At 45.5% G+C, this 24619-nt stretch overlaps 1 protein-coding gene across 9 annotated transcripts in view; it reads left to right on the top strand.

Annotated features, from left to right (window-relative positions):
• PEAK1 (pseudopodium enriched atypical kinase 1) overlaps positions 1-24619 on the top strand; it is a 252118-nt gene that overhangs the window by 177275 nt on the left and 50224 nt on the right. For 7 of the 9 annotated variants that reach the window (XM_031956806.1, XM_031956808.1, XM_031956809.1 and 4 more), the window contains one exon: positions 20949-24203. In XM_031956806.1, the coding sequence (XP_031812666.1) occupies positions 21061-24203 (3143 nt within the window). In that variant the 5' untranslated portion in view covers positions 20949-21060. Of the gene's footprint in view, positions 1-3936; positions 4920-9276; positions 9740-20948; positions 24204-24619 lie in introns of those variants that run through there. The other 2 variants (XM_031956812.1, XM_031956811.1) reach the window with 2 other exon arrangements.

Below are 24619 nucleotides of genomic sequence, written 5' to 3'. Positions count from 1 at the left end.
GCAAGTAGGCCCAAGCTGTGTGTTGGGCATCAGTTTGCTGTGTGTGAATAAAGGATAATGGCTTTTATATGTCACATTTTGAGGTGCTCCAGCCTTCTAAGGCCCAGCCGTTACAACGTCTTGGCTTCTTTGACATTATGTTGTTCTACACCAACCCATTCACCCAGTGACTGTCCATCCTCTACCAATTTCCAAGAAAGGTGAATGACTCTGACCCCCATTATTTTCCATTCAAAGTCTCTCCAAACTTAACACCTTGCCCAACTTTTGCTGGTTCTTTTCTAAGTTAGTACAGTTTGAAAAGCCCAATTGCATTTTGTGTTTGTCAGAGTTAAACTGCTCCTATCTGTGGCGTGGAGTGATTCATTCTTTGCTGTTGAGAGATGGTAATCTCTGCTTTGTTCTTACTGTGCAAGAGAAGAAAACATTCTTGCAGATTAGGCCTGAAGAGGCCGTTAGTCATTTTCAGAATTGCACTAACATGAAGATAAAGCTTTGTTTATTCATAAAAAAGTATGATCTACGGATACTGCCATTCGAGCCGAGCCACGGAGTTCAGGGTCTATTAATTAGTTAATGTGTGTAAAGTGCTCAGAAGATAAAAAGCAGCACCGTGGAATCTCTACGTGTTGTTTTTATAGATTGTTATCTTCTGTGTGACTTCAAAGTTGGTAAATCATTTTTAGTCATTTACAACTTTATTGCTTAAAAAGATGTCCACTTTTAGGAGTGGGTTTTTTTTTTGGGGGGGGGGGGGAGTACTATTCTGTTTTAGATTTTGGATGTTGGTGGCAGGTTCACTAAAGCCTTATACCTGAATTCAAATCCCACCCCAGACAGTTGTGGGATTCCGAACAAATCACTTCATCTTTCTAAGCCCCAGCCTCGTCATCTATAAAATGAGATGGTTGGACTTGATGGTCCTTTCTAGCTGCCAATCTATAATCCTCTTTTTACTGTCGCATCTTATTGGTTTCTATCTTTTCTCCCATTTGTACTTGTTTGTGTTCCATTCTGCTCATTAGTGCAGAAACATATTGGTTTTTGAGAGAACAAATGGAACTGAGATCTAGTCAATCCTTTGGTTGTTATTATTACTAAGAGGTATGGTGGTTGCATGTTAGCTAGCTGTGTGACCCTGGACAAGTCCCTTTCCTTCTCAGGCCCTGGAGAAGTCTTTGAAATGATCTGTTGTAGAGTTGCCATTTATCTCTTCATGGACAGAATTTTCACACCAGGAGCTCTTTACACTTATAAAATTTCAAGTCTTGTCGAAAAGGAAATAATAACTGCTCAAATTTATACTGCTTGCAAACAACAGCCACAAAACGTGGCTGAGTGTAAGAATTATTAGCCTAATTTTATAGATGAGAAAATTGAGGCTCAGAGAAATTATATGAAGTCCACACAGCCAGTTTGTGGCCAAGCTGGGTTCTAAGTTCAGGATTCTTTGCATATTACTTCCCTCCCTCTCTCAGCAGATGACCAAGATTTTCTTCCCCAAAGGTTCACAAAGTACTTTCGTGATCCACCCAGCAACTTCTTAAGTTAATTATTAGCATTCCCATTTCCCAGATGAGGAACAAGCCTCCCAGAAATGAAGTCATACAGCAAATAAGGGACAGGGTGGATCTTCCAGCCATGATGGCAGCTGGTGGGAAAGATACCCAAGACAAGATCAGGTTTTCATTTCCCATTAATGGAATGGGAGATTTTGAGTTGGAGGCCCTGGGATCACATGTTGGTGCTAATTATTCAAACAGGTCACCAAGCCTTGTCTCATCTGTGAAGGAAAGTGCAGTAGATCATCTTTAAGGACCAGATTCGATTCTAAGATTTTTAGAAATCTTGTTATTTCAAAGAATAAGCTATTATCACCCAATATGAGAGCCTTTGGAAATAGAAATCAGTAGCTTAGCATTTGAGTTAGCCCCAGACATTTAAAGAACTCAATTGATTTAAAATGCTAACAGCCCTAAATGTTAAATAAACAACCTTTTCCCCCTAGTAGGAATAAGTACATAATGAAGGCAGATTTTTAGCTCATAAACTTAAAATTCTAAAGTAGAATATTTACCTGAAATAGAGTGGCGCAACATTTTTCTTTTATAAGGACCCAGTTTCTAATATTTTCAATAAAAGTGGAATTCAATTAAACTGAATTCTCCATTAAACAGGATTTTTTTTTCTGCCCTTCATTTAAAAAATAATTACAAGTAAGCTATTACCAGGGACTCAGACTCAACCTCTTCTCTTCCATATTTCACATCCACAGTAATAACAATCACATGTGCTCCCCTAAGGACAGGGACAATTTGATTTTTTTGTATTTGTAATCCCAGTACTGCCATAATGCTTGGCCCATAGTAGGTACTTATTTTAAAATGGATGTTGATTCATTGATATTTCTAATGATGATTGTACTTAGGTAAAAGATCACTAATTTTAAGATTATTTTTACAAAATAAAGATTGAGAATGTGAATTCTGAACCTGGCTGTGTGAATATTCCCTTCATCAATGCAGATTGCAACACATTTTTAACCTTTCATGTTATGTGAGCATCTTGTGCAATGGAGACCATCCCTCTAAGCCTCATAATACTTCACAAAAACCAATGCAATATACTTACTTTCAGTCTGTTCTCTCTCTCTCTCTCTCTCACTCACCCTCCTATTTGCCCTTCCTTTCATTACCATCATTACTATACCTATCTTTTACAACTTTTCTGAAAATTAATTATTAATAATTTACAACCTATTATGCATAGCAATCTACCTCTAATCATAACTGGACACTATGCTTTAATTTGCCACACTTGATTCTTCTCTGTGTAGATTACAAACTCTATCTCATGGATCTTATTGAGGAAAACCCTGTTGCATTCCAGAGGTATTATGTAATCATCACAAAATGAACTCCAACCAGGAGCAAGTGGAGAACCTTAGCATTAATAGAGAATCCATTTCCATTTGTATTCTATACCTAACATTGTGACTCCACCTAACACCTTAAGCTTATAAATTAGCTTATATATTTTCCTTTCTATGATGATGCATTTGATATCACTGCTCATTGTTCAGGATTATTGAGTAAATGATGTATTATCCTAACATTTGGATGGGAACTCCTTTGTAGGAGAAATATGTATGGGAACACCTTTGTAAGAGAATCTTTAAGAATACTTTTCTCTATCAAATCAAATCTTTCAAAGAAAAAAAAAACTAACAATAAGCCTAGCAAGTTTCTGTATCCTCCATAGCTTTAATTAATGATTTTAGCTGTGGTCTGCTGTTTTAAAAAAAATTGTCTTTCAAAGCCTTATTATTCCTTTCTAAGATTTTCAGAAAGGAGATCCTTAATATTTGTGTGATTTCTGATGTCTTTTTGATAATCATTCTGTTTATAATCTTTTCCATTCCTTTGAAATCTTCCCCTCTTTGAGATCACGTAGGGCTAAGACAGGTGTTGGTCCTTCTATGGCCAAAGGTAGTCATGGGTGGAGGCCGAATTGGGCCGATTTACCAGTTGCAACAATAAGTCACAGCAATAAGTCCCAGCAATGCTAGAGTGCTGACATTTGTTATGAAGATGTGTTGGATGTCTCAGGAGTTATTGTTGATTATTAGTCATGCCATAGTCAGTATAAAGCTGATGTCACCAATTCGGTTATAGAGGGTGGCCTGTTGGGTGGAAGTGTTTGCATCGGTTCGTGGAAATTGATAGCCAAGCATCTTGTATCACTTGTGGCACATGAAGAAATTGGAAGTCCCATCCACCTCCAGACCTGTAGTCAGTGACCATTACTTTTCTTCCTTGTGTGTCAGGTCAGGCCCAGCTGCTCTCCCCAATTTCATTCTCCTGAGTGTCGTGGATTACTTCCTTCTCATTGAGTTAATGCCCCATGATTATTTCACTGTCATCATTTATGAGAATGGATCACTATGAAAACACTTAACAAATTTGTTCTCAGTGGTATCAAGAAAAGGTTTTATGTATAGTGCTGTTAATCAAGGGATGATTAATAAATACTATAGTATTTCAAGGACTCAGTGATGTTTTTATTCCGGTACTTAAAGCAATTGGTCATCTCATCCAGTAGATGTAGACACTCACTCCAGAAGCTCAGAGAGCAGCAACCCACCAGGTCCTTTTTTCTAAGGCCTTCTGGGAATAGTAACTCAACACACCAACCTTCCTCGAAAGAACAAACATTCCATGGCTACTGGTGCTCTGCTTGGGCCAACTGTCGCCACATAGGCAGCCTAGCACCTAGTCCAATCACACATTTCCTAAATGATCATCATGGATGATTTACTATAATTTCCTCAGACCATCCATCTTTCTCTTTTTTTCCCTTTAGGCTAATAATTCTTTGGACCTTGTATTATTTCCTGATTTGCAGCCAAATAATTGTTATGGAAGAAAGCAATCACACACGCATGCACACGTGTGTGTGTGTATGTGCGCACTAAAGACAGAAAAATCAAAAGAGAGAGAACGAATAGCTAGAAACTATTTGTGTTAATCTATTAATAAAATTATTAATAATTCAAATTATTGATCACTTTAAGATTTATTAAATGCTTTCCTCACAATAGTCTAATGAATTAAATGCGCTGTGTACATTTCATTATTCCTGTTTTCCAGATAAAGAAAATAAATGTTGCTCAGGGAAGTGGGGTGAATTGCCGAGAGTCATATAGGGCTAGCCCCTGGACATTGAGGTCTTTGAGGTTTTTATTTTATTTGTATTTTCTTTCTTTTTATTTTAATCTGATCTTTCAGAAATTTGTTTTTCTTCAAATACCTGAATACTTCAGTTACCACTTCAACTCTCTCATACAATAGATGATCTTGCTGGGGGAATCCAGAGCAAGAGCAGGCCTTTATCTGCGACCTCCTTGTACAGAAGAGGAAGTAAGTCAGAGCTCCTGCTCATGGTCTTCTCGTACCCTCACAATCCCATTCAACACCCCCTTCTTAAGGACTCACACAGGCCGGGGCCTTTGCTGAACCGTGGAGAATGCAGGTGCACAAAAAAGAAAAGGCCCGTTTGTTATGGCTCAGCCACTCCACCAGGCCTTGTCTTCAGGGCTCCTAAACACCGGGCACCACGCCAGGCACTGGGGGCCCACAGAAAACACAGCACCCCCAGAGTCTGACAGAAAAGATGCAGGCAAATAGAGAGAGAGTTCTCTGTGTGGAGATGCCCTGATGCTGTGAGTGAGTTTGTGTGTGTGTGTGTGTGTGTGTGTGTGTGTGTGTGTGTGTGTGTGTGTGTGTGTACACACTGACACTGTTCATGGAAACACTTGCCTTTGTTGTTGTCATGTGCACACACACACACACACACACACAGCATCAGCACAAAGGGAGCAGGGTCATTTGGGAGGGAGGAGGCCGGCAGTGGGGGCTGGGCGGAATGGCCAGGGAGACTTCATGTCCAACAGGGTGACCAAGCCTGCCTCGATACACCAGAAGCTCCCAGGTGGGGAGGTCAGGTCCAGGCCAAGTGGTCTGGAAAGCGGGCAGCCACGGAGCAGCCTCCAGAAGGCTTGGCCCCCGCCCTGAGACTTCAGGCTGAGAGAGGGAGAGAGGACGTGGGCTTCAGGGGCCCCTTTGCAGATACGGGAAGTTCAAGGACCTTGTGGCCTGTTCAAGGTCGCACAGGCAGCCACATGTGAAGCTGCAGACTGATCCCAGAGCTCTTTCCCCAGGCCAGACTTTTGTAACATTCTCATTAATACTGTACAGTTAGTGCTACTATATTGCTTAGGAAGGATGGGCTCTTTCATTTCTCCAGATAATTGAACTTGAATTCTACCCAGATCAATCCTGATCTGAAGGCCTGCCCATCTGGTAGCTCCCTGCGTACTCTGGTCTCCCTGCCTCCCTTGTAGGGTAAGGAAGTGAGCCAAGGACAGGGAGTGCACCTCGAGTCTGGGCTTGCAGCAGGGCCGGTAACAGGCCCAAACAGACACGGAGAAGTGGGAGACTGGAGGCTGCATTCACACTCTCCTAGTTAGCAGTTCCAACTGATTGTCAGGATTCACAGCCAGAACTTGGCAAGCAGTGTTTGTGCTCCTAACAAAAAATATATGTTCACTTACAAAGGAACAGCTGACCTTGTTTCTGCATCAGCAGCCAGCTTCCATTCATTGGTTCTATTTTTATGGGGCTAGAAGTCAGAGGGCCTCGCTTCCACCACCTCTGTGACCACGGCCAATCACGGTCCTGAGAGTCCCGCTTTAGGCCTGTTCTCTCATCTTTAGGTGACCATGATCCGGTGCATCATTTCAAAATCCATTTCTTGACTTTATATTATATTAATTCTCAGAGTAAGAATGATATTTTTCTATTGCCATTTTACAGTAGACTCCTCTCTAACCTCTCCTGCAAAAGAAGACTTTCCACATTCAGAAGTTAAGCTATGGACTAGTTTAGCTGGAAAGGACCTCAGGTCATCATGTCCAATCTCCACACTCCCATCCCCCCAGATTGGATGAGGAGACATTGGTTCAGAGACATTGAAACTTGTCCGCTTCAGTCAGCACCTGAACTCAGGCTCCCCTGCTGTTGTCCCATTGTTTCTTGATTTACAGACAGAAGACTTCTGATTTCTGTCATCATAGGAGTTCTAAAATGGATGTTCCTATTTCTACCTAATTTTTTTTTATGTGTAGATTTTGTGTGTTCCAAGGTAGTCTTTTATGTCGATCACCACTCAGATCCTCCCTCCTGGGACTGATTTACTGCTGGAAGTTACTTTGCCTTCTTTAAGGTGGTGCCAGGGAAGCACTAGCTCTGGCAGGTCCTTTCCAGGCTGGAAAGACATCAAGTATTTGGGTCTGGGAACAGGCGCTGAACTGCTTGTCCAAGGACCAGCCAGCTCAAGGCATCACGGAAGGAGGCCCCTTGCCAGCTGACGGTTGGCCACCAGGTGATGGATTGGTTTGGCCACAGCAGGTTATGCCAGGGAGGCAGTCAGGCTTGGAGGGCAGCTCACCAAGGTGGGGGCGGAGGGTCAAAGTCCGCCTAAGCCTCCAGGTTCCTTGGATGGCAAGGCACTGGACTTCTGTTCTTTCTCTTGGCAGAAGGACAGGAAATGTATGATTACCCTTGATGGAGCCACATCACTTGAAAGGAAATCTTTTCTTCTTCCCACTGAGTGAGGTGCTTTCAGACTCTAGCCAAAGTGACAGTGGACCATGATGGAGGCGGGAGAAAGGACCCAGACTTGTTATTCGGAGGCCCTGGCATGGAATCTCACCTTCTGTAACTGTCAGGCCTCTTCCCCCTCCAGGACCTGGTTTCCTTCACTGCCATAATGAAAGGTCTTCTGGAAGGGGGCTTATGTTCTGGTGTAGACAGCAGGCCGGCTTTTGCCCTGGCCTTGTTTTCAAATCAGAGGGAAGTGTTGAGGGAAGTCTGGTGTCACATGTTAACTTTTAGCATTAGGGAAACACATTCTGGACGTGGAAGCTTGTCGGATCCCTTCTTTGGGGCTACAGCTGCTCCTTTCGGTTCCCCTCTGGTATCTGGCTTCTAGCCGAGGTTGGCAAAGGACAGCAACTGTCAGGTAACAAACCTGTCAGAAGAAACGCACAGGCAGCCTCCCCACAGCTGTGAGGAATTCACGTCGGTTCTTGTAGGCCCAGATCTGTGCCAGGAGCAGATTTTTGTTTCCTTTCTGCCACAAAAGTAAAAAATAAGAAAGAGAGCTAATGACTAGATAGCAGGATGTGAATGGGCAGCATCACACAGTTATATCTGAATGTGGGGTTTTGGATATGGCCAAAGCGTCACCCCAAAAAGGTTTCAGGGGACTGAAATTTGGAAGTAGCTAAGCATTGTTTCTTCTGGACTGGCAATGTCACTTGATGGAGGGGACACTGGACTTGCCCAATCAAGTCTCCATTCTGGATGACTTGAATAAGTTACTTCTCCCTAAGAACTTATAGACCTCTAGCAAGGAGGTGGTGGGGCTGAGTCATCCACCTCAGACTCCTCCCTCTTAATCCAGTGCTCTTTTCTACACCCTGGTGACAGAACCTGAACTCAGAACAAGGAGTTCTTGGGTTCATTGCCTACACCTTGCTGCTTCTCTTAGAGACCTCAACTCATCCTTCTCTTAGGTTTAGGTTTTGGATTTTGTTAGTTGAGCTTGGCGATTAACTCAGAATCAGATTTCTTAAAATCTGGCTTAACTTTAATATTAATGTGTTAACATTAATACTACTTGTTTAATAATTGGAGTCCTGGCTTTTTAGTACAATTTTTCACAATGCCTTGGAATAGCTACATATATTTAAATTTATTAAAACCCTTGTTATCCTTTCATTTATGGAGATTTTTTTGCCTAAGATGAAGTTGATAGAAGTGGGTCTGTTCAGTTTGTTACAAATAATCCTACAAAGCAAAGCAAAATCTGACTTCTCTAACTTTTTTTTAAACTTTCCGGCTCTTAGGTGGAAATCCTAATGAGTCATATCTCCTTGATACTTTTCTTCTTTTTGTGTTGGAACACCAGGAACTTATGATATAGCTTCTCCACTAATAGAGTCTCTTATTTAAATAAAACACAAAACTAAATAAATAATATAATGAAAACAATCAGAAAATCATTTCTTGCATAATCAATTCTTCAAATTATGAAAATGTACAAGTTATTTTAGATTCTTAGTAATGTCAAAACCAATTAAGACCTTAGTAAATAATGAATAAGCTCCTAAATCTGGAGAAATCCTCTGATTAAGGAAAGAACCAAGGAAAAATAAAAAAGAACATTTAGCTTTGGTTGACTCTACAAATTATGAATAGTGGGATTTCACCACTTGAAGAGATCATTTATTCTATCCCTACATTTTACAGATATAGAGATTGAGGTATAGCCCAGAGGAGTAATTTAACCAGTATCATCCAGGGAGGGTTAGAGTCAGGGCCTTAAACGCGGCCTCCTGGAGGACTCCCTGTGTTAGACCCTAGACCCTTATCATATACAATCTGTCTCATGAGTTCTTTGGAGAGCTTTGAACCCGGATGGCTGGGCCAACTTTTCGGTATTACGTTTGGACCCAGAATGATTTGGAACAGCTAAATACCGCATTGAGGAAGCTCTCAGTTTGGAGTTACTGAGATACTGACTGAGTTCAAATCTGGCCTCAGAGACCTGCTGGCTCTGTGACCCTAAGCAAGTCATTTAACCCTGTTTACCTCAACTTCTTCAATTATAAAATGGGAAAACTCAACACACACTTACAGGGTTGTTGTGAGAATCAAATGAGCTCATATTTGTAAAGTGCCCATTGGGTGTCTGAAGTATAGTAAGTGCTTGATTAATGCTTATTCCACTCCCCTTATGTTATCTGCCTAAGCTCATGGGGCTAGTCAAGATCACAATAAGGATTAGAACCCAGGCCCTGTGATCTGGTTCAGATGCCCTCCCCACTCCCTTATCCAGCTTCAGTCCCATTATTTGTATGAAAGTTCTCTTTGAATTTCATGGTAAAAAGAAAAATAGTTCTATCTGAGTCTATTCTGGGTCACTTTTGTAAATGTGGTTGCAGATTTCCTCAGATTTTCCTCTCTCTAAAAGTCTGCTTCCCTTCTGTGAACTCCAGAAGTCAAGAGATCAAAGCTTAGCTGGAAAGTATATAAGGTGACTCTGGAGCAAAGCTTCTCCCCAACATCATCAGCAGTGATCGCTTCCAGACGCTTTCCTCTCACAGCTCTGTCAGGTAGGTAGTACAATTATCCCCATTTAACAGAAGAAATAGCTGAGGTTCAGAAACAAACTGACTTGCCCAAAGTCATGTAGTAATTGTCATGGCCAGGATTTTTGCATCAGTGTCAGTGTTCTTTCCATTTCTCTGCCTCGCTCTTGTGCAGAAAGCTCCCCACCCATGGGTACAAAGGAAGGAAGCCCCCTACCACGTTTTTCTTCTTCTCTTACCTGTGTCTCTGCTCTGCCTCCACAATGGAGGGATTTAGGAAGGGAGGGAATTAAACTGTAGGAATTATTGTCAATTTTGGGCACAGATGTAGAATCAGAATGGTCCCACAGTGACTCATCAGAACTCCAAAAAGTAGTAGAGCAAGAACTAGAAACTAAGGAAAGAGCAGCTGGAGTAAGCCATTCTCGTTAGATGTGATGACACTGAAGCCATCTGAGATTTGGTCCCCAAAGAAGGTTTTGGTGAAGATGGTCACTCATGCTGAGCTTCCAATCAAACCGCCCAACTTCAGTAGCTGGAAAACGCCCAGAATTTGGGTTGTCCAGAAGGGGGTCATGGCGGGAGGAGAAGCCAGAGGGAGAGGGGCCGGGGGAGGAGGAGAAAGCGCCAGCTGCTGCAGGAATCCGCAAAGCCTTTCTTTCCCTTCTACCCATGAAGAAGCCACCTTGACGGGCTTCTAAGGCTGTCAGACAGGTGTGGGTTTGGGAGAAGACTCGGGCTAAGCCATGGAGCCGTGTCATTGCTTGGAGAGGGGAAGAAGAGAAAGAGAGCTGCTCGCACAAAGTATAAGATGATCTAGAGAGAAACATGCGAGTGATGCTGCTTCTGCTGCAGATAATTGCCAGAGACATTTGTGAATATTGCCCAGTCAATCTGCACCTTCCACAAGCATTCATTTCAGGGGAGGATTCCACAGGATGGAGCATCGACAACACATGTCTAATAGGTGCATTCATTTTAATATGCTCATTCATTGAACAGGCCTGATTAATTAGTACATGTCACCATCTGGTACTTAGTGAGACTATTCATTTTTAAAATGTTGAAATTGCAGGGAATGGTGAACACCAATTAAATTCCTTTTAACTGGATTATGTTGGTATAAAGCATACATGGAGGAGGACTTCATTGGGATTCAGCATGCATCTAAAAGTACACACACCAGCCGGAAATCAATTAGAACAAAAGAAGTCAGAGAATATGCATGAATCAGTCTCGCTCTTCCTCTTCTTTCCGTGTGTGTGTGTGTGTGTGTGTGTGTGTGTGTGTATCTCTGTATTGAGAGAGAGTTCTCTTTTCCTTTGTGCACATTTCTCTATCTCTCCCTACATATATCTTTCTCTGACTTTCTGTTCTCTTCATCCCCCTTCTCATCAGCCTCTTTTTTCTATCTTCCCTTTATTTGACTTTCCACTTATCTGATTTCTCTCTTCCTTGTCTTTCTCTCCCATTCTCTTCTGTCTCTTCTGACCTCAGCTACACTCCTTCAGTCTTTATAAAAGAATATGTTGTAGTGGACTGTGATTTGGTGAGCCCTAAGGGAATTAGTTGTTCTAGCTAGCCCACATATGTGCGTGCACATGTAAGTACATATATCCCTGCAGAATACATCATGAGACTTATCTTTACTTAACAAAACTTTCTTTTCATTTTGTTAATCATCCACGTCTACTGTTTTTTTTTTTTTCACTCCCTCTGCCTCTTATAAAATTTTTAAAAGAAAAGCAATTTTGGAAAGAAAGATGGAATGAGCCATGGGAAAGAGCCTCACCCTTCCTCCGCTTCCTGCATCCTTCCTATAGTTATTAGCAATGTTAGAAAACCTCAAGAGCTGTGTGCTCTCTTCAAGAATATAGGATGAGTAGTTGCTGTAAGACTAGGGTTTATTTCCCAGTAGAATGAAAAAGGGAGAGTCTTTTGTGGGCTGCAAGATCTGGGAGAGTGAGGAGGCAAGCCCCTGAGGCCATAGGAGAATCAGGGTGATGAGGCATCAGCTCCAGATCCAGGAATATCCTGGAGGAGACTCGGCTCCTGGAGTGTCTGACTTTGGCCCATCGCCCCTCGCCCCAGACCACAAGAACCATGGCCAGTGGCTCAAAGGAAAGAGACTCTCCAGTCCCCCGCCTGCCTCGTGGTTGGGGGCAGGAGTCCACTATTCAGCCACAACAGCAGCAGATGTGTTTCTGGCATCCAGGGACAGGACACTGAACACATTTTCCCGTAGAACCATTGCTCTGAAGGGGGATTAGATTCCCTAGCACTAACCACCAAGTATAATGTTCTTCAAAGAAAAAGACATTCTTGTTTGAAAGCAAATGACTTCCCCAAAAACTTTTGGAGCATAAGTTTCATGATGACTCGGAGTTATTATTAAGACCGTCAGCCAGGATCACTGTGCTATCCCATACAATGATAGACTTAGAGCTGGAAGAAATCTTCAAGGTCATCTCATTCAAATCCTCTCATTTGACAGTGGAGGAAACTGAGGCCGAGAGAGGTTGAGAGTTATCCAGGACCATGCTGGTAATAAGTGTCAAGTCTAGGATTCATACCCAGGTTCTCAGGTCCCTGGAGACAATGCCACATCTTTCTAATGGAGCTGTGTTGTACTACCGGGAGCTATTGGAAAAAATGGGAGCACCTGACAGTGGCTGCTGGAGATCCAACCCAGAATGGATCTCCTCTTGTGAGAGGCTGATACAAGGAGACTGAGAGGCAGCTGCTGTTCTCTGACCTCTCTGACTGAAAGGCAGTTGCGTTGTCTGACTCTGTCCTCTTCCCTCTGCCTCTAATTTATCTTGTTCCCAGTCCTCAACACCTGTGTCAGCAAAGGCTGCCCTGCAACTCCTTCAGATGTTATGACATAGATGTCACAGCTGTGGAGGCTCTCGGAGAACTGACCTGTCCCTTAATAGAGCAGGCCCACAGAAGTGACTGGACATTTGGATCCTTACTGAATGGCTCCAGAATTTTAGATTTTTAAGTTTCTTTCTATTCTTTTTCTGATATCACACCAACCTCTAGCAGCTCTTCTCTCTAGTTCTAATTTAAAGTCTCCACTTGACCTTGGCCATGAAAACTTGATAATTAATCAAGTTAGAATTTTTCTTAAAAACCCAATGCCCTGAGGAAGTGAATGGTTCTGATAATTAGATGCCTAAGCTTTAACGTGACACCTGGGCTGGTTTTTACAGAGCCTCTTCAACTGCCTTCTTTGCTCCAGTCAGGGCATTGCCTATATGGACAGAAGGTGAGATGTGCTTTTGAGGTGGGTGGAAGCAGAATCATTTATTTGAGGTGAGGAAGGAACTTGAGGCCTGATTTGCAATTTTTTTCACTTACTCTCACTTTGTTTTCCTTTGTCAGTAGAAGGGTGCATTTTGACTTATGTTTGCATTCAGTAAAGTCCTACTGAGGCTTACCTCTGTGTCTCATCTGTGCTTCTAAATGCAAAAATGGGAAGTGCTGCCTGACAGCCACTTTTTGGCAGCTGAAAGGGGGCCCGTTTATTGCCAGGTAGCTAAAATGACAATAGAAACATTGGATTTTTGTTTGAAAGAGTGCTTAAAGATCATGTAATCTCCTCCTATTATATTTGGAGGAGAAACTAAGGCTCAGAGAATTAAGATAACTTGATCAAACTCAGTGCAGCAATTTAATAGCAGAACCAAGATCCAAGGTTTCCCTCCTCCCAAATGAATGCTCACATTCAATAAGAACACTTAGCTTGACACATCAACCATTTGTTAACCCCCTAACATTGAAGTCGATAGCCTAGTGGGAGACTTTGTGTGAAGGTTGAGTATCTTAGAGGCAGTGCCAGACAACATGCTGGTGAAATCCCCAAGGGAACCTCTTCCAACTAGGAGGTCAGGAAAGGCTTCTTCATGAGGGGAGGCCTTAAAATGGAGATAGGATTTCAGTAGACGAACCGCAGCAGATGGATTCCACATGGAGAGAACAATGACATCCAGTCATGGCAGCCAAGAAGCTCGTAGTGGGCTAGGAACCAGAGGGGGCCAGTCTGAGAAGACCATGAACTAGTATGACACAATGGAAGAGCCAACGGGCCAAGCAGGAGAGAGGGAAAGCTTGTGCCGAGGAGGTTGGCCCCGGACAGGCCACGTGGAAGGCCTGAGCTGGACTTAGTTGACAACAAGGAACCCTGGGAGATGCTCAAGCAGCAGAGGGATATGACTATATCTGGACCTAATATGTCTCTCAGGGCGTTCGTGCTTGTCACTTGATGGCAATCATCCTGCCAGCATGTGCCCTCACCTTTAAGGAAACTGGACAGTAGGTCCTCACTGGAACCTGATAACTTTAGGAGGAGAGCATTCGAATGGCTCTTGGTGAGAACATAATATGCTTATTCATTTGTTCCTGTTCATCTCCTTGAAGTTGCCTATCAGAGTCCTGCACACTGTGGCCCAGAGGGGACGCTTGAACCAGCCACTCCAGTCACTTCTTCTCGGCTCCTCGGCTCCCATAGAGCTGTCTGTTTCCCTTCAACATCATTATTTTGCTTTGTTGTTCAGGCAACTATGACTCTTCGTGTACCCTTAGACCCCGGCATTCCAGACCCTTCCATCCTCCACTACCTCCTGAAGTGAGTCCCCATGGGCGTTGCTTCCATGACATTTTCTGTCCTTCTCCACCTCTGCCATCCCCTTTCCTTTTACCTTCAGGCTTTCCCAGTCTCAGTGTCTTTGCCATTGAGTCCTGTCTTCTCGCCATGTGTCCAAAGTATTTAAACTTTTCAGCTTTAGTAGTTGATCTTATAGTGAATAGTCTGAATTAATACCTTTAAGTACTAACTGATTTGTCCAAAGGGCTCTCAGAAATCTTCTCCAGCACCACCTCAAAAGCATCAATTCTGCAGCGCTCAGCTTTAGCCTAACCCTCCCAGCCATACATTGCTACTGAAAAGCCACAGCTTTGACTGGGCAGACCTTTGCTGGCACAATGAAGTTTCTGCTTTTTATTATGCTGTCCAGATAGGCCGTTGCTTTCCTTCCAAGGTGCAAGTATCTTTTAATTTAATGACTGCAATCACCATCTGCAGAGATTTTTGAGCCCAAAAATAAAAAATTTGATAATGTTTCCATTTCTTCTCTCTCTCTTTGCCAGGAAGTGATGACTAGTTGCCAAGATTTTAGTTTTTTTTAATGTTAAGCTACAGGCCAACTTTTACACTCTTTCATTCTCATCAAGAGGCTTCTTAATTCCTCTTCACTTTCTGCCATCAGAGTGATATCGTCTACATAGCTGAGCTAGTCGATATTTCTTCTGATGATCTTAATTTTGGCTTCAGATTCGTTCCTCCTGGCATTTTGCAGCATGAATTCTGCATGTAAGCTAAATAAGGGGATAATATATAGCTTTGTTGTCCTTATCCAATCTTAAATCAATCAAGTTCAGTGTATGGCTCTGTCTGCTTCTTGGCAAGGCTGGCAGGTAGATTCTTCATGAGACAAGTAAGATGAACTGGTACAGCCATCTCTTTGAGGACTTCCTGTGCTTTGTTGGTGATTGCTTTCTCCGTAATAACCAGTGAATGTTAGCAATTTGGTCTCCAGTTCTTCCGCCTCTTCAAAAACCTGCCCTCTCTTCTCCTGATTCTCAGTCCACATATGGATTGGAACCTAACTTGCAAAATCGGAAGTTTAACCTTGCTGGTGTGTGAAATGAGCACAGTTGTTTAGTAATTTGAACATTCCTTGGCATTGCCCTTCTTTAGGATTAGGACATAAATTAATCTTTTCCATCCAATGGCCACTGTTGCGTTTTTCAAATTTGCTGGCATATTGAGTACAGCACCTGTCACAGCAACATCTTTTAGGTTTTTAAATAGGTGAAATTACATAACTTTTACCAGTGCTTCCCAAGACCCACTTTTGACTTAATTCTCCTGGATGTCTGTCTCTAGATGAGTAATTACACCATCATGGTTATCAGGGAAGCTAAGATCTTTCTTGTATAGCTTTTTTGTGTATATTCTTGCCACCTTTTAATCTCTTTTGCTTCTGTTAAATCCCTACCATTTTTGTCTTTTATTGTGTTCATTTTTGTATGAAATGTTCCCTTGATATGTCTTAAGATCTCTTGTCTTTTCTATTCACTTGTTATCGTCTATTTCTTTGCATTGCTTATTTAAGAAAACCTTATCTCTTTGCTATTTTCTAGGATTCTGCATTCAATTAGATATAGCCTTGCCTTTCTCCTTTGCCTTTTGCTTTTCTTCTTAACTCAACTAAGCATAGCCTTTTTAGCCTTTATCTAGCTGCAATTAAAATAGGTGAGGAAAGACGACTAGACTTTTTTCTCTCAAAAAAAATTTTTTTATTTTAATGGTATATTATTTTTCCAATTTAGGGATTCTAAATGGTTGAAGAAACATGAATACAATGTATAATATCTAGGTAGGAAAGGGAGCAAAAGAATCACTAAGTGAAAAAGTTAAAGAAAAAGAGTTTGGGACCGAGTGAGAAGGTTGGAGAATTATCCACACAGGGATGGTGAAAGCCAACTATGACAGAGGAAGAAGAGAAGAGGCTCCAGAACTGACCCCTCACCCAGTGCCAGCGAGCATGACCTGGGAAAAGATCCGGAAAGGGAGACCAACCCAGTGCTCAGACAGGTGGGGAGAACCTAGAGAGCAGAGAGGAGCAAGGGTCAGGGAGTCTGGCACCTAAGCGAGCTGATAACTGGAGGGAATGATTTCAGTGGAATGATAAGAGTAGAAGACATTGCAGGGAGCTAGGAGGCAAGTGCAAGGAAAGGAAATGGAGGTCCCTAGTATAGACGGTTTCTAGGAGAGCTGCGGAATGCGGGCCGGTGAGACAGAGGGAGCAATGCAGGATTGCATAAGGAACTGCAGTGGGATCTTCACTAGTGTATGGCAAAATGAAAAGTCAGCCATAGAATAGTGGCTTCAAAGTCGGAATGATATGGGGTCAAATCCCACCTTTCTTGACTGTGTGACTGGTTCAGTCCCTTACCCTCTCTAAGATTATCAGTTGCTGAGCAGGTGCCAGATTTGCACTGGGGGGTGGGGGGTGCCTGGCAGTTTCTCTCCAGATAAAACGAAAGCTCTGGTGCTTCCCTCTCCTAAGTCTTCCTTCCCCCCAAAATAGGAGTTCAGCTGAAGTGCTGGGAATTCCTATTAAAAGTAGAAAATCCATTCGCTGAAAAACTGTTTTTCAAGGTAATGGACTTCTCACTCTTTCCTCCAGAGAACCTTCCAACTTCTTGTTCTGGGTGAGAAAGTGCAGCCTAGGCCCTCAGACTGGTACATAGCAACCTTCTCAGTTTGCTGTTCGTTGTTTATTTTCTATAGCAAACCTGTTCATTCTGAGTGTATTCAGTATTCGTTTGAACCCTGACTGGACGGAATTGTTTGGATTTATACAAAGATACTTTCTACCTAAATGAATGACTGTCACTGGGATGGGGAAGGAGGCTGAGCACTTAGCAGTATTTTGCTGACTTGAAATTGGACCATGATAGAAGCTTCCCTGGGGACATCCCAGTCACTTCCCAAGCCTGACTGCTGATAGTGGGGTTTCTTGAGGACCACTCAACGAATGTTTGCTAGGTGCCTGCTGAAAGCATGGAGACTGCCTATCTTGGACATTTCACAAATTCTGACTCACTCTCCCAATTAATTCTCTAATTAGGACATTTTTGCTATATTTACTTTTCATACTTTTACAAAGTTAGGGAGATAAGTTCTTTGATTAGAAAGGCCTCATGGTGAGCCATAGAGAAAAATAAAAACAAGGAAAATAGAGTTGTTCACAAACTGCTTTCTGGCCCTTTCTTTTCCGTCAGCTTGATTAAAAACATCACAGCAAGTTTTGCTGATGGCTGATCCACCAGCAAACAACAGGGTCTGTTTTCTTACTCCTTTTTTCTCTCTTCCTCAGCTTCTCTTCCCTTTCCCTTCTCATCTGTTAAGGTTAGGGTTAAGCAGCAGTTTCTTCTCCCCTACCTTACCTCTGCTGTCTGTGTTGTCCCTTTTTTTTTTTCACTATACTTCTAGAATCTGCCTAGCCCTAAAGAGCACGGGGCAGGATTTTGTGAGACGGGTTCTCCTAGCAGAGCCAACACTTCTTGGCTGTGTAATAGGGCAAGTCAGCACATCTCGGGCTCAGTTTCATCATCCCAATCCCCACACTACCTTCTTCCCAGGAATGCTGCCCTTAGCAAAGAGTCAACTCCTGCCAAACCTCCGATCCAGAGAGAGGGAATGTGTTCCATCCCTGGGAGGGGAAAGTGCTTGGCATCCCTGTGAGCCTTTTTGTGTTCCCTGTACGTACTTAAGGTGGGTTTTGCTTCCCTTCTAACTTTGTTTTTCACTTCCTCCTCTCCACCCTTTTCGTCATCTTGGAGAAGTTTTGGCAACTGGGGGAGGAGTTGGGTCAGCATTTCTGACTGTGGCACAAAGAAAAGGTCAGAATCCTGACGTGGGACTGCTTGTCACTTTTTCCTTCCCTTTTTAAAGAAGCAGCTAGTCTGTTCCATTACAAAATGTTCACGGGGCCTTTGGCTTCTAAATTTCATCTGAGAGACGTGGAAATAGAGAAGAACATCTGGAGAAAACATGTGGTTTTGTTGCTTATTGGAAGTCTTGTTAAAAGCCTGTGTACAGCAATAAGGATGAAAAACTTGTTGGCTCTCATCTCGATTCTGCCACTTTTTCCTTTGTGAGGTGACAGATCTTGTAGATAGAGATAATGGCCTCAGGTGGCAGCATTATTTGGGAGGCAGTGTGGCAGCCCCGTTCCCCATCCTTCTCTATTATTAGCAGATTCTCCTTGGGTGCCTTTAGGAGAATCCTCAGTATAGTATTTAATAGACCACCTACACACTCCTCCAACTCCCTGAGCTGCCTTGGGACTGCTGAACGCCAGCCATTTGTACCAACCTGTTTACTGCCGAGACAAAAATGGAAGCCTGGTTCAGGGTTCATCTGGATGAAGCAATAGGATGGGAGAAAATGAATGATCGGATTGTCAGCGTCTCTGTGGCAGGAGAGAAACTTCTGCAAGTCTGCCCTTGTCTAAAAAATGGAAATCTGCCTCCTTCAAGAGTTTTGTCGGCAGCCTGATTAGTAGAAAATATTTGGCTTGCTGGGCTTCGGTCCTGAAAACTGTCCCAGGGCAGAGAGGATTTCAGAGACTTTTTCCAGCTTACAGAGAAGGCTTCAGACACTTCCACGCTTGATGGAGCACTCATCATCCCCGTTTGCTTTGAGAATTGAAGGGGTGTCTGCAGAGATAGGTGAGCGTTTCTTCTCAGGCCTCCTGCCGATGAGCTAACGGGAGCCCCTCACGGGGTGCCGGTGGGACGCCGCCCGCCCAGCCCCACGAGACGCCTTCCTTGCTTTCCCTGGGCGAGAGGGGCCGCTCCAGCTGGAAGGCAGCCGCGTCGTTCTCAGAGTCTGCAGAACCGGAGGGCCAGTGCGGGCCAGATCCGCGCCGACGGGCCCTTTGGGTTGCCGAGGCTTGAGGAGAGCAGCCTCCAAATGTAAGGAGCCTGCAGGGAGACCCCCGGCTGGTGGCTCTGGAGGCTCTGGAGCCCTTCTGGGCTTAGGCTGCAGCGCCACCTGGTGGCCCGCGAAGGTGTCTGTGCAGCCTTCCTCGGCCTGCCTTCTGGCGGCAAGGGCCCCCTCCCTGCTAGGGCGGCTGGGACTGGCGAGCTGTCAGCTGCGCAAGATCGTATCGCCGGACTTCTGTGGCCGCAACGCTGACAAAAAGCTGGGGGCTACGGCGAGTCCCACCGGGCAACCGTATCGATGCCCTGATAACTGCTTGTCCGCCCGGCTTTCTGACTGAGGGAATCTGCTACCCTGCTAAGTGGGGAGAGCATTGTTGGGGGGCTCGGGCCAGCCCGGCCCGGGGCCGTCTCCCACCATTCTCCAAGAGCCGTTTAAGTCTGGTTAACGAGACCCGGTGCAGGGGAAGCAGGGCCGGGCTTGGAGTCCGGAAGCACCTTATCCAGCCCTGGCCCCGGATCTTGTTGTGGCCATTAGGCTTTCTCAAGGGAAGGGAAGAAAATACATTCTGAACCTTCTTTTACAGACAGCCTTCGTTCTGTCATGACCTGCCTCTTAATTATTTCCTAGTTATCATAGGATGCAGCATATGTAAGATATTTTTTTATGTAAGATATCTTTTGTACATATTTGTTTGCGTATCATTTCCCCCATTAGAATGAAAACTCCTTGTGGGCAGGAACTTTTGCCTCTTTTTTGTATCTGCAGTTCTTCACATGCATAGTAAGTGCTTAATAATGGCTGATTGGTTAATTAAAAGTACTCTCTAAATGTGAATGGTTAAATTAGAGCCTATACATTTTCATAATAAATTTTTTGAGGGGAAATGACATCATCTGCTGCTGGTTTTTTATCGTTCCACTAGACACCATGCTAGTTATACAGCAGGTGCTTACTAAGCATTTGCCAATTGTCTGATTAACTTAGCATCAAATGATAAGTGATTTGAACTTGCTACAGAGTGGTGATTGTTTTTTCTGTGTTAACTCCCTGATACCAAGTGAAGGATAAATTGACGAGACTTTAGCCCTGCCACTGGGGTTTTGCTTGTTAGAGCTCATTCACCTTCCAATCTGAACATTCATAAAAGGAAAGGGCTTTACAAGTGCTATTTACAGGTACTTTACTGTCTAAGCTTTGGCTAAATAAGATCCACTTTTCCTAGTTTGCTCCGAGAGAGAGCTTTGCTACACAGCTGCCCTAAGGGTTCCTTTCCTAAAGCTGCAGCCGGCAGTATTTCTGAACGTGGAGCCTGGTGTTTCACTTTTATGGGAGTGGGATTGGTTTCCCAGCCACTTTTTAGCTCGACACCAATCTGCTTGTGTGTGTCACACGTAAAATCCAGCGGAGGAGGGAGTGGAAAGCCCCTGTTGAAGCTTGTTACCCAGTATCTGCTGGAAGTTCAATGTCAAGCCAGTATATGAAGTAAGTGGTACAATGAGAAAGTAAGTAGAATTATGGGATGCTCCACCCTCCCGGGTGCTCTCCCTTGTGAGACACACGTGCTCTCCAGGAGAGGCCAAACTTTTCTTTTTAAAATCCCATCATAAAATTGTTAAATATTTAGTAGTTGAGTGAGTTCTTGCAGGTCACAGATGATCCTTCTGCCTTGGCCATTCTGATCTTCTTTGCTTTTTTCCCCTTCTCCCCCAGATTGACAACTACTTCAGAGAGCTGCTATGATACACAGGGAGAGTGAAAACTAGCGGATGAAGACCTTGCCATGCACTGAAAGTGGAGCAGCAAGCACGAAGCTCCGTGAAAAATGTCTGCTTGTAACACCTTCACTGAGCACGTCTGGAAACCCGGCGAGTGCAAGAACTGCTTCAAGCCCAAGAGCCTGCACCAGTTGCCCCCCACCCCGGAGGCAGCCCCCCTTCCCAGTAGCATAAAGACCAACGCAAACCACAGCAACAACCACCGAGTCCGGGGCACAGGCAACTTCCGGCCCCCTGTGGCCAAGAAGCCCACCATCGCCGTGAAGCCCACCATGATGGTGTCGGGGGGGCAGAGCCTGAGTGCCGAGGCCAGCACCCCTGAGCACTGCGAGAGCAAGCCGGTGATCCTCAGCTGGTCCCGGAACAGGGTTTCCCTGAATAAAAAACCACTCAACAACAACAACAACAACGAGGAAGAGATTGAAGAGTTCGGTCACGTGCCCAGGCCTTTTGGTCCCAGTGACAGCGTGAGTCAGGTAGCAAATAACAACAATGGACTGACCGAAGTGCTGAAGGAGATCGTGGGCTTGGATCCCACTCCTCCACGAACAGGCAGTGAGAGTAACTCGAGGGAAACGTTCCTGGGGAGGATCAGCAGCTGCTACAAGCGGTCCCTGGAGAGGCAGCTCCCTCCCAGCTGCATGATGGGGGGCGGGAAGGACCCTCAGAGCAAGCACGTCATTTTGAGCGGCAGCACAGAAGTGATCAGCAGTGAAGGCGGTCGGTTTTGTTACCCAGAGTTCTCGAGTGAAGACGAGAGCGAGGACGACGCGTTTTTCCGCAGCACACACGAAGAGCATGAGAGCTGGGACGAAAGTGACGAGGAGCTGTTGGCCATGGAGATTCGCATGAGGGGCCAGCCCCGCTTTGCGAACTTCAGGGCCAACACCCTCTCCCCCGTCCGATTCTTTGTGGGCAAAAAGTGGAACACCGTCCCCCTGAGAAACAAGTCTCTCCAGAGGATCTGTGCGGTGGATTATGACGACAGCTATGATGAAATCCTGCATGACTACGGGGAGGACCCCGTGATCCCTTATGGGCAGGAAGGCCCGCAGAGCATGGGCTCCTCCGGCTCCACGTCCCCCGAGTCATCCTTAACAGAAGAGTCTCGCTCCGGGACAGCCAGCAGCTCATCTCACAAGCTCTGCAATGGAGGGATGTCTCCCGGGAGCCCCAAGGATGGTAAGGAGATGGAACCAAGGGAAGCAGAGTGTGAAAATGCTGATCATCAGCAGGTGAAGGACACGACTGGTGCTCCAAAAAGCCCAACCCAAGTTTTAGAAACCCACAAGGCTGTGCTTGCACTCCGATTAGAAGAGAAAGATGGCAAGATTGAGCTTCAAGCTGAGAAGCAAGAAAGCAAAACCCCTACAGATGTGGCTGGGCAAGCAGTGACTATAAACCTAGTACCTCTCGAAGAGCGAGCAAAGCCGTACCGAGTTGTGAATCTGGAACAGCCGGTGTGCAAGCCCTATACGGTTGTCGATGTGTCGGCAGCCATGGCCAGTGAGCACATGGACGGTCAGACCGAGAGCCCCAAAACCAGAAGCACGTCGTCCACTCCAAATTCCCCACTTATGTCTCCCACCTCCACGGCAGCACAGGGAAATGCTCATTTCAAAAAACCCAGCACCATCCGATACCAGGAAGTCTGGACATCCAGTACGAGCCCACGCCAAAAGATACCCAAAGTAGAGCTGGTCACTGACGGGACGGGACCGACCGTCCCTCCGAGGAAGAACTCCCACAAGTCAGCCCCCACGTCCCCCACAGCTACAAGTATTTCTTCCAAAACGATCCCAGTGAAGTCGCCCAATCTGTCTGAAATCAAGTTCAATAGTTACAACAATGCTGGCATGCCTCCCTTCCCCATCATCATTCATGACGAGCCAACGTACGCTCGTAGCTCCAAGAACGCTATCAAAGTTCCCATTGTGATCAATCCCAACGCGTACGACAATTTAGCCATCTACAAAAGTTTTCTGGGAACCAGCGGAGAGCTGTCAGTGAAAGACAAAACCACGAGTGTCATCAGCCACACTTACGAAGAAATTGAAACTGAATACAAAGTGGCCGAGAGTCCCACCAGCAAGCCTGCCGACACCTCTCTAGGCAAGGGCCGCTCGAGCAGCACGGAGCACAGGAAGGGCTCGGTGGCCCAAAAGGTCCAGGAGTTTAACAGCTGCCTCGGCAGAGCCCAGGCCTCCCCCCAGAGAAGGCAGGGCTCTGTCCAGGGCTCCCCGGCACGAGCCCAGAGAACCGTGCAGGAGTCCGTGGCCAAGACCGAAGCCGCTCCAGAGTCGCGGCCTCCGGGCAGCGGCGGCAACCGGGAAAAGGCAAGCACCGTGCTCTCCCAGATTGTTGCCTCGATTCAGCCTCCGCAGTCCCCCCCAGGGACCCCCCCCTCTAGCCCGGAAGCCCGTAACATAGAGGAGCTGTACGCCCTGCCCCCAGCAGACGACACCTCCACGAGTCCTCCCATGAGGCCAAAATCTCTCTTTGCCGCTGCGCCGCCCAGCCACGAGAAGGAAGCTGCCCTGGCCTCAGAGAGCCCCGGCGCCCCCGTGCCCAAGGAGCCGCCCTCCAAGCCCACCACCTGCCATTCTTCCCAATACACGACTGGCACTCCTACCCCAAGCCCTCAGGCCGAACCAGGAGCTCCCTTCCCCCCGCCACGCTCCACTTCCTCCCCGTACCATGCGAGTAACCTTTTGCAAAGACATTTCAGCCACTGGAGCAAGCCCACCAGCCCCACCAGGTCAACCGAGGCCGAGGCCGTCCTGTCCGAGGGCAGGAGGGCAGCCGATGCCAAGCCCAAGCGCTGGATATCGTTTAAGAGCTTCTTCCGCCGCAAGAAGACGGAGGAGGAGGACGACAAAGAGAAGGAGAGGGAGAAGGGGAAGCTGGTGGGCCTCGATGGCACAGTCATCCACATGCTGCCTCCACCTCCCGTGCAGCGCCATCACTGGTTCACAGAGTCGAGGACCGACCCCAGTGAGAAGCCGTCAATCGTGTTCATGTACAGGTGTGACTCTGCGCAGGGTGAGCTGAACACCGACCCGGACAAGCCGGGGGTGGAGCGCGTTGTGATTTCGGATAAAAGCGAAATGGAAGAGAAGGTCCTGCGGGATGCAGAAAAGAAAAAAAGGAGCCATTCTTCTCCAACTCATGTTCCCAAGAAAATTCTCAGGTAATCTATTTAGATTAGCACCATCTGCGGCTTCGGCGTAGAATGCAAAATGGGCCACCAGGATGGGGGAGCCTGAATGCCAGGATGGGCATAGATCTCGTAGGTGTCCTCAGCAGCTGTTTCCTAGTGTGGAGCTGCAAGCTCTAACCCATATCCATCTTTAGAATTGCCTTCCCGGATTAGCATAATATTAGAAAGACCTGAGCATCCCGAGCAGAGGCCACAGGCTCTGCCTCTTCAGCTGAAGCGGGTCTGCCCTGCTGCACCCTGGGAAAGCAGAGCAGGTCATTGGAGAAAAGGCAGCCGGGAAAGAAGCACAGTCAGCAGCGTGCTAGGGGCAAGGAGCAAGCAGATAAGTGCTGGGACAGTCCTCCCCACTTTGGTAGTCAGGCCGCTCTGTGAAACAGGGTCTCGGG

The sequence above is a fragment of the Sarcophilus harrisii genome, chromosome 2 (genome assembly GCF_902635505.1).
Source record: "Sarcophilus harrisii chromosome 2, mSarHar1.11, whole genome shotgun sequence".
NCBI lineage: Eukaryota > Metazoa > Chordata > Mammalia > Dasyuromorphia > Dasyuridae > Sarcophilus > Sarcophilus harrisii.
This window is presented reverse-complemented; position numbering and strand designations above follow the sequence as displayed.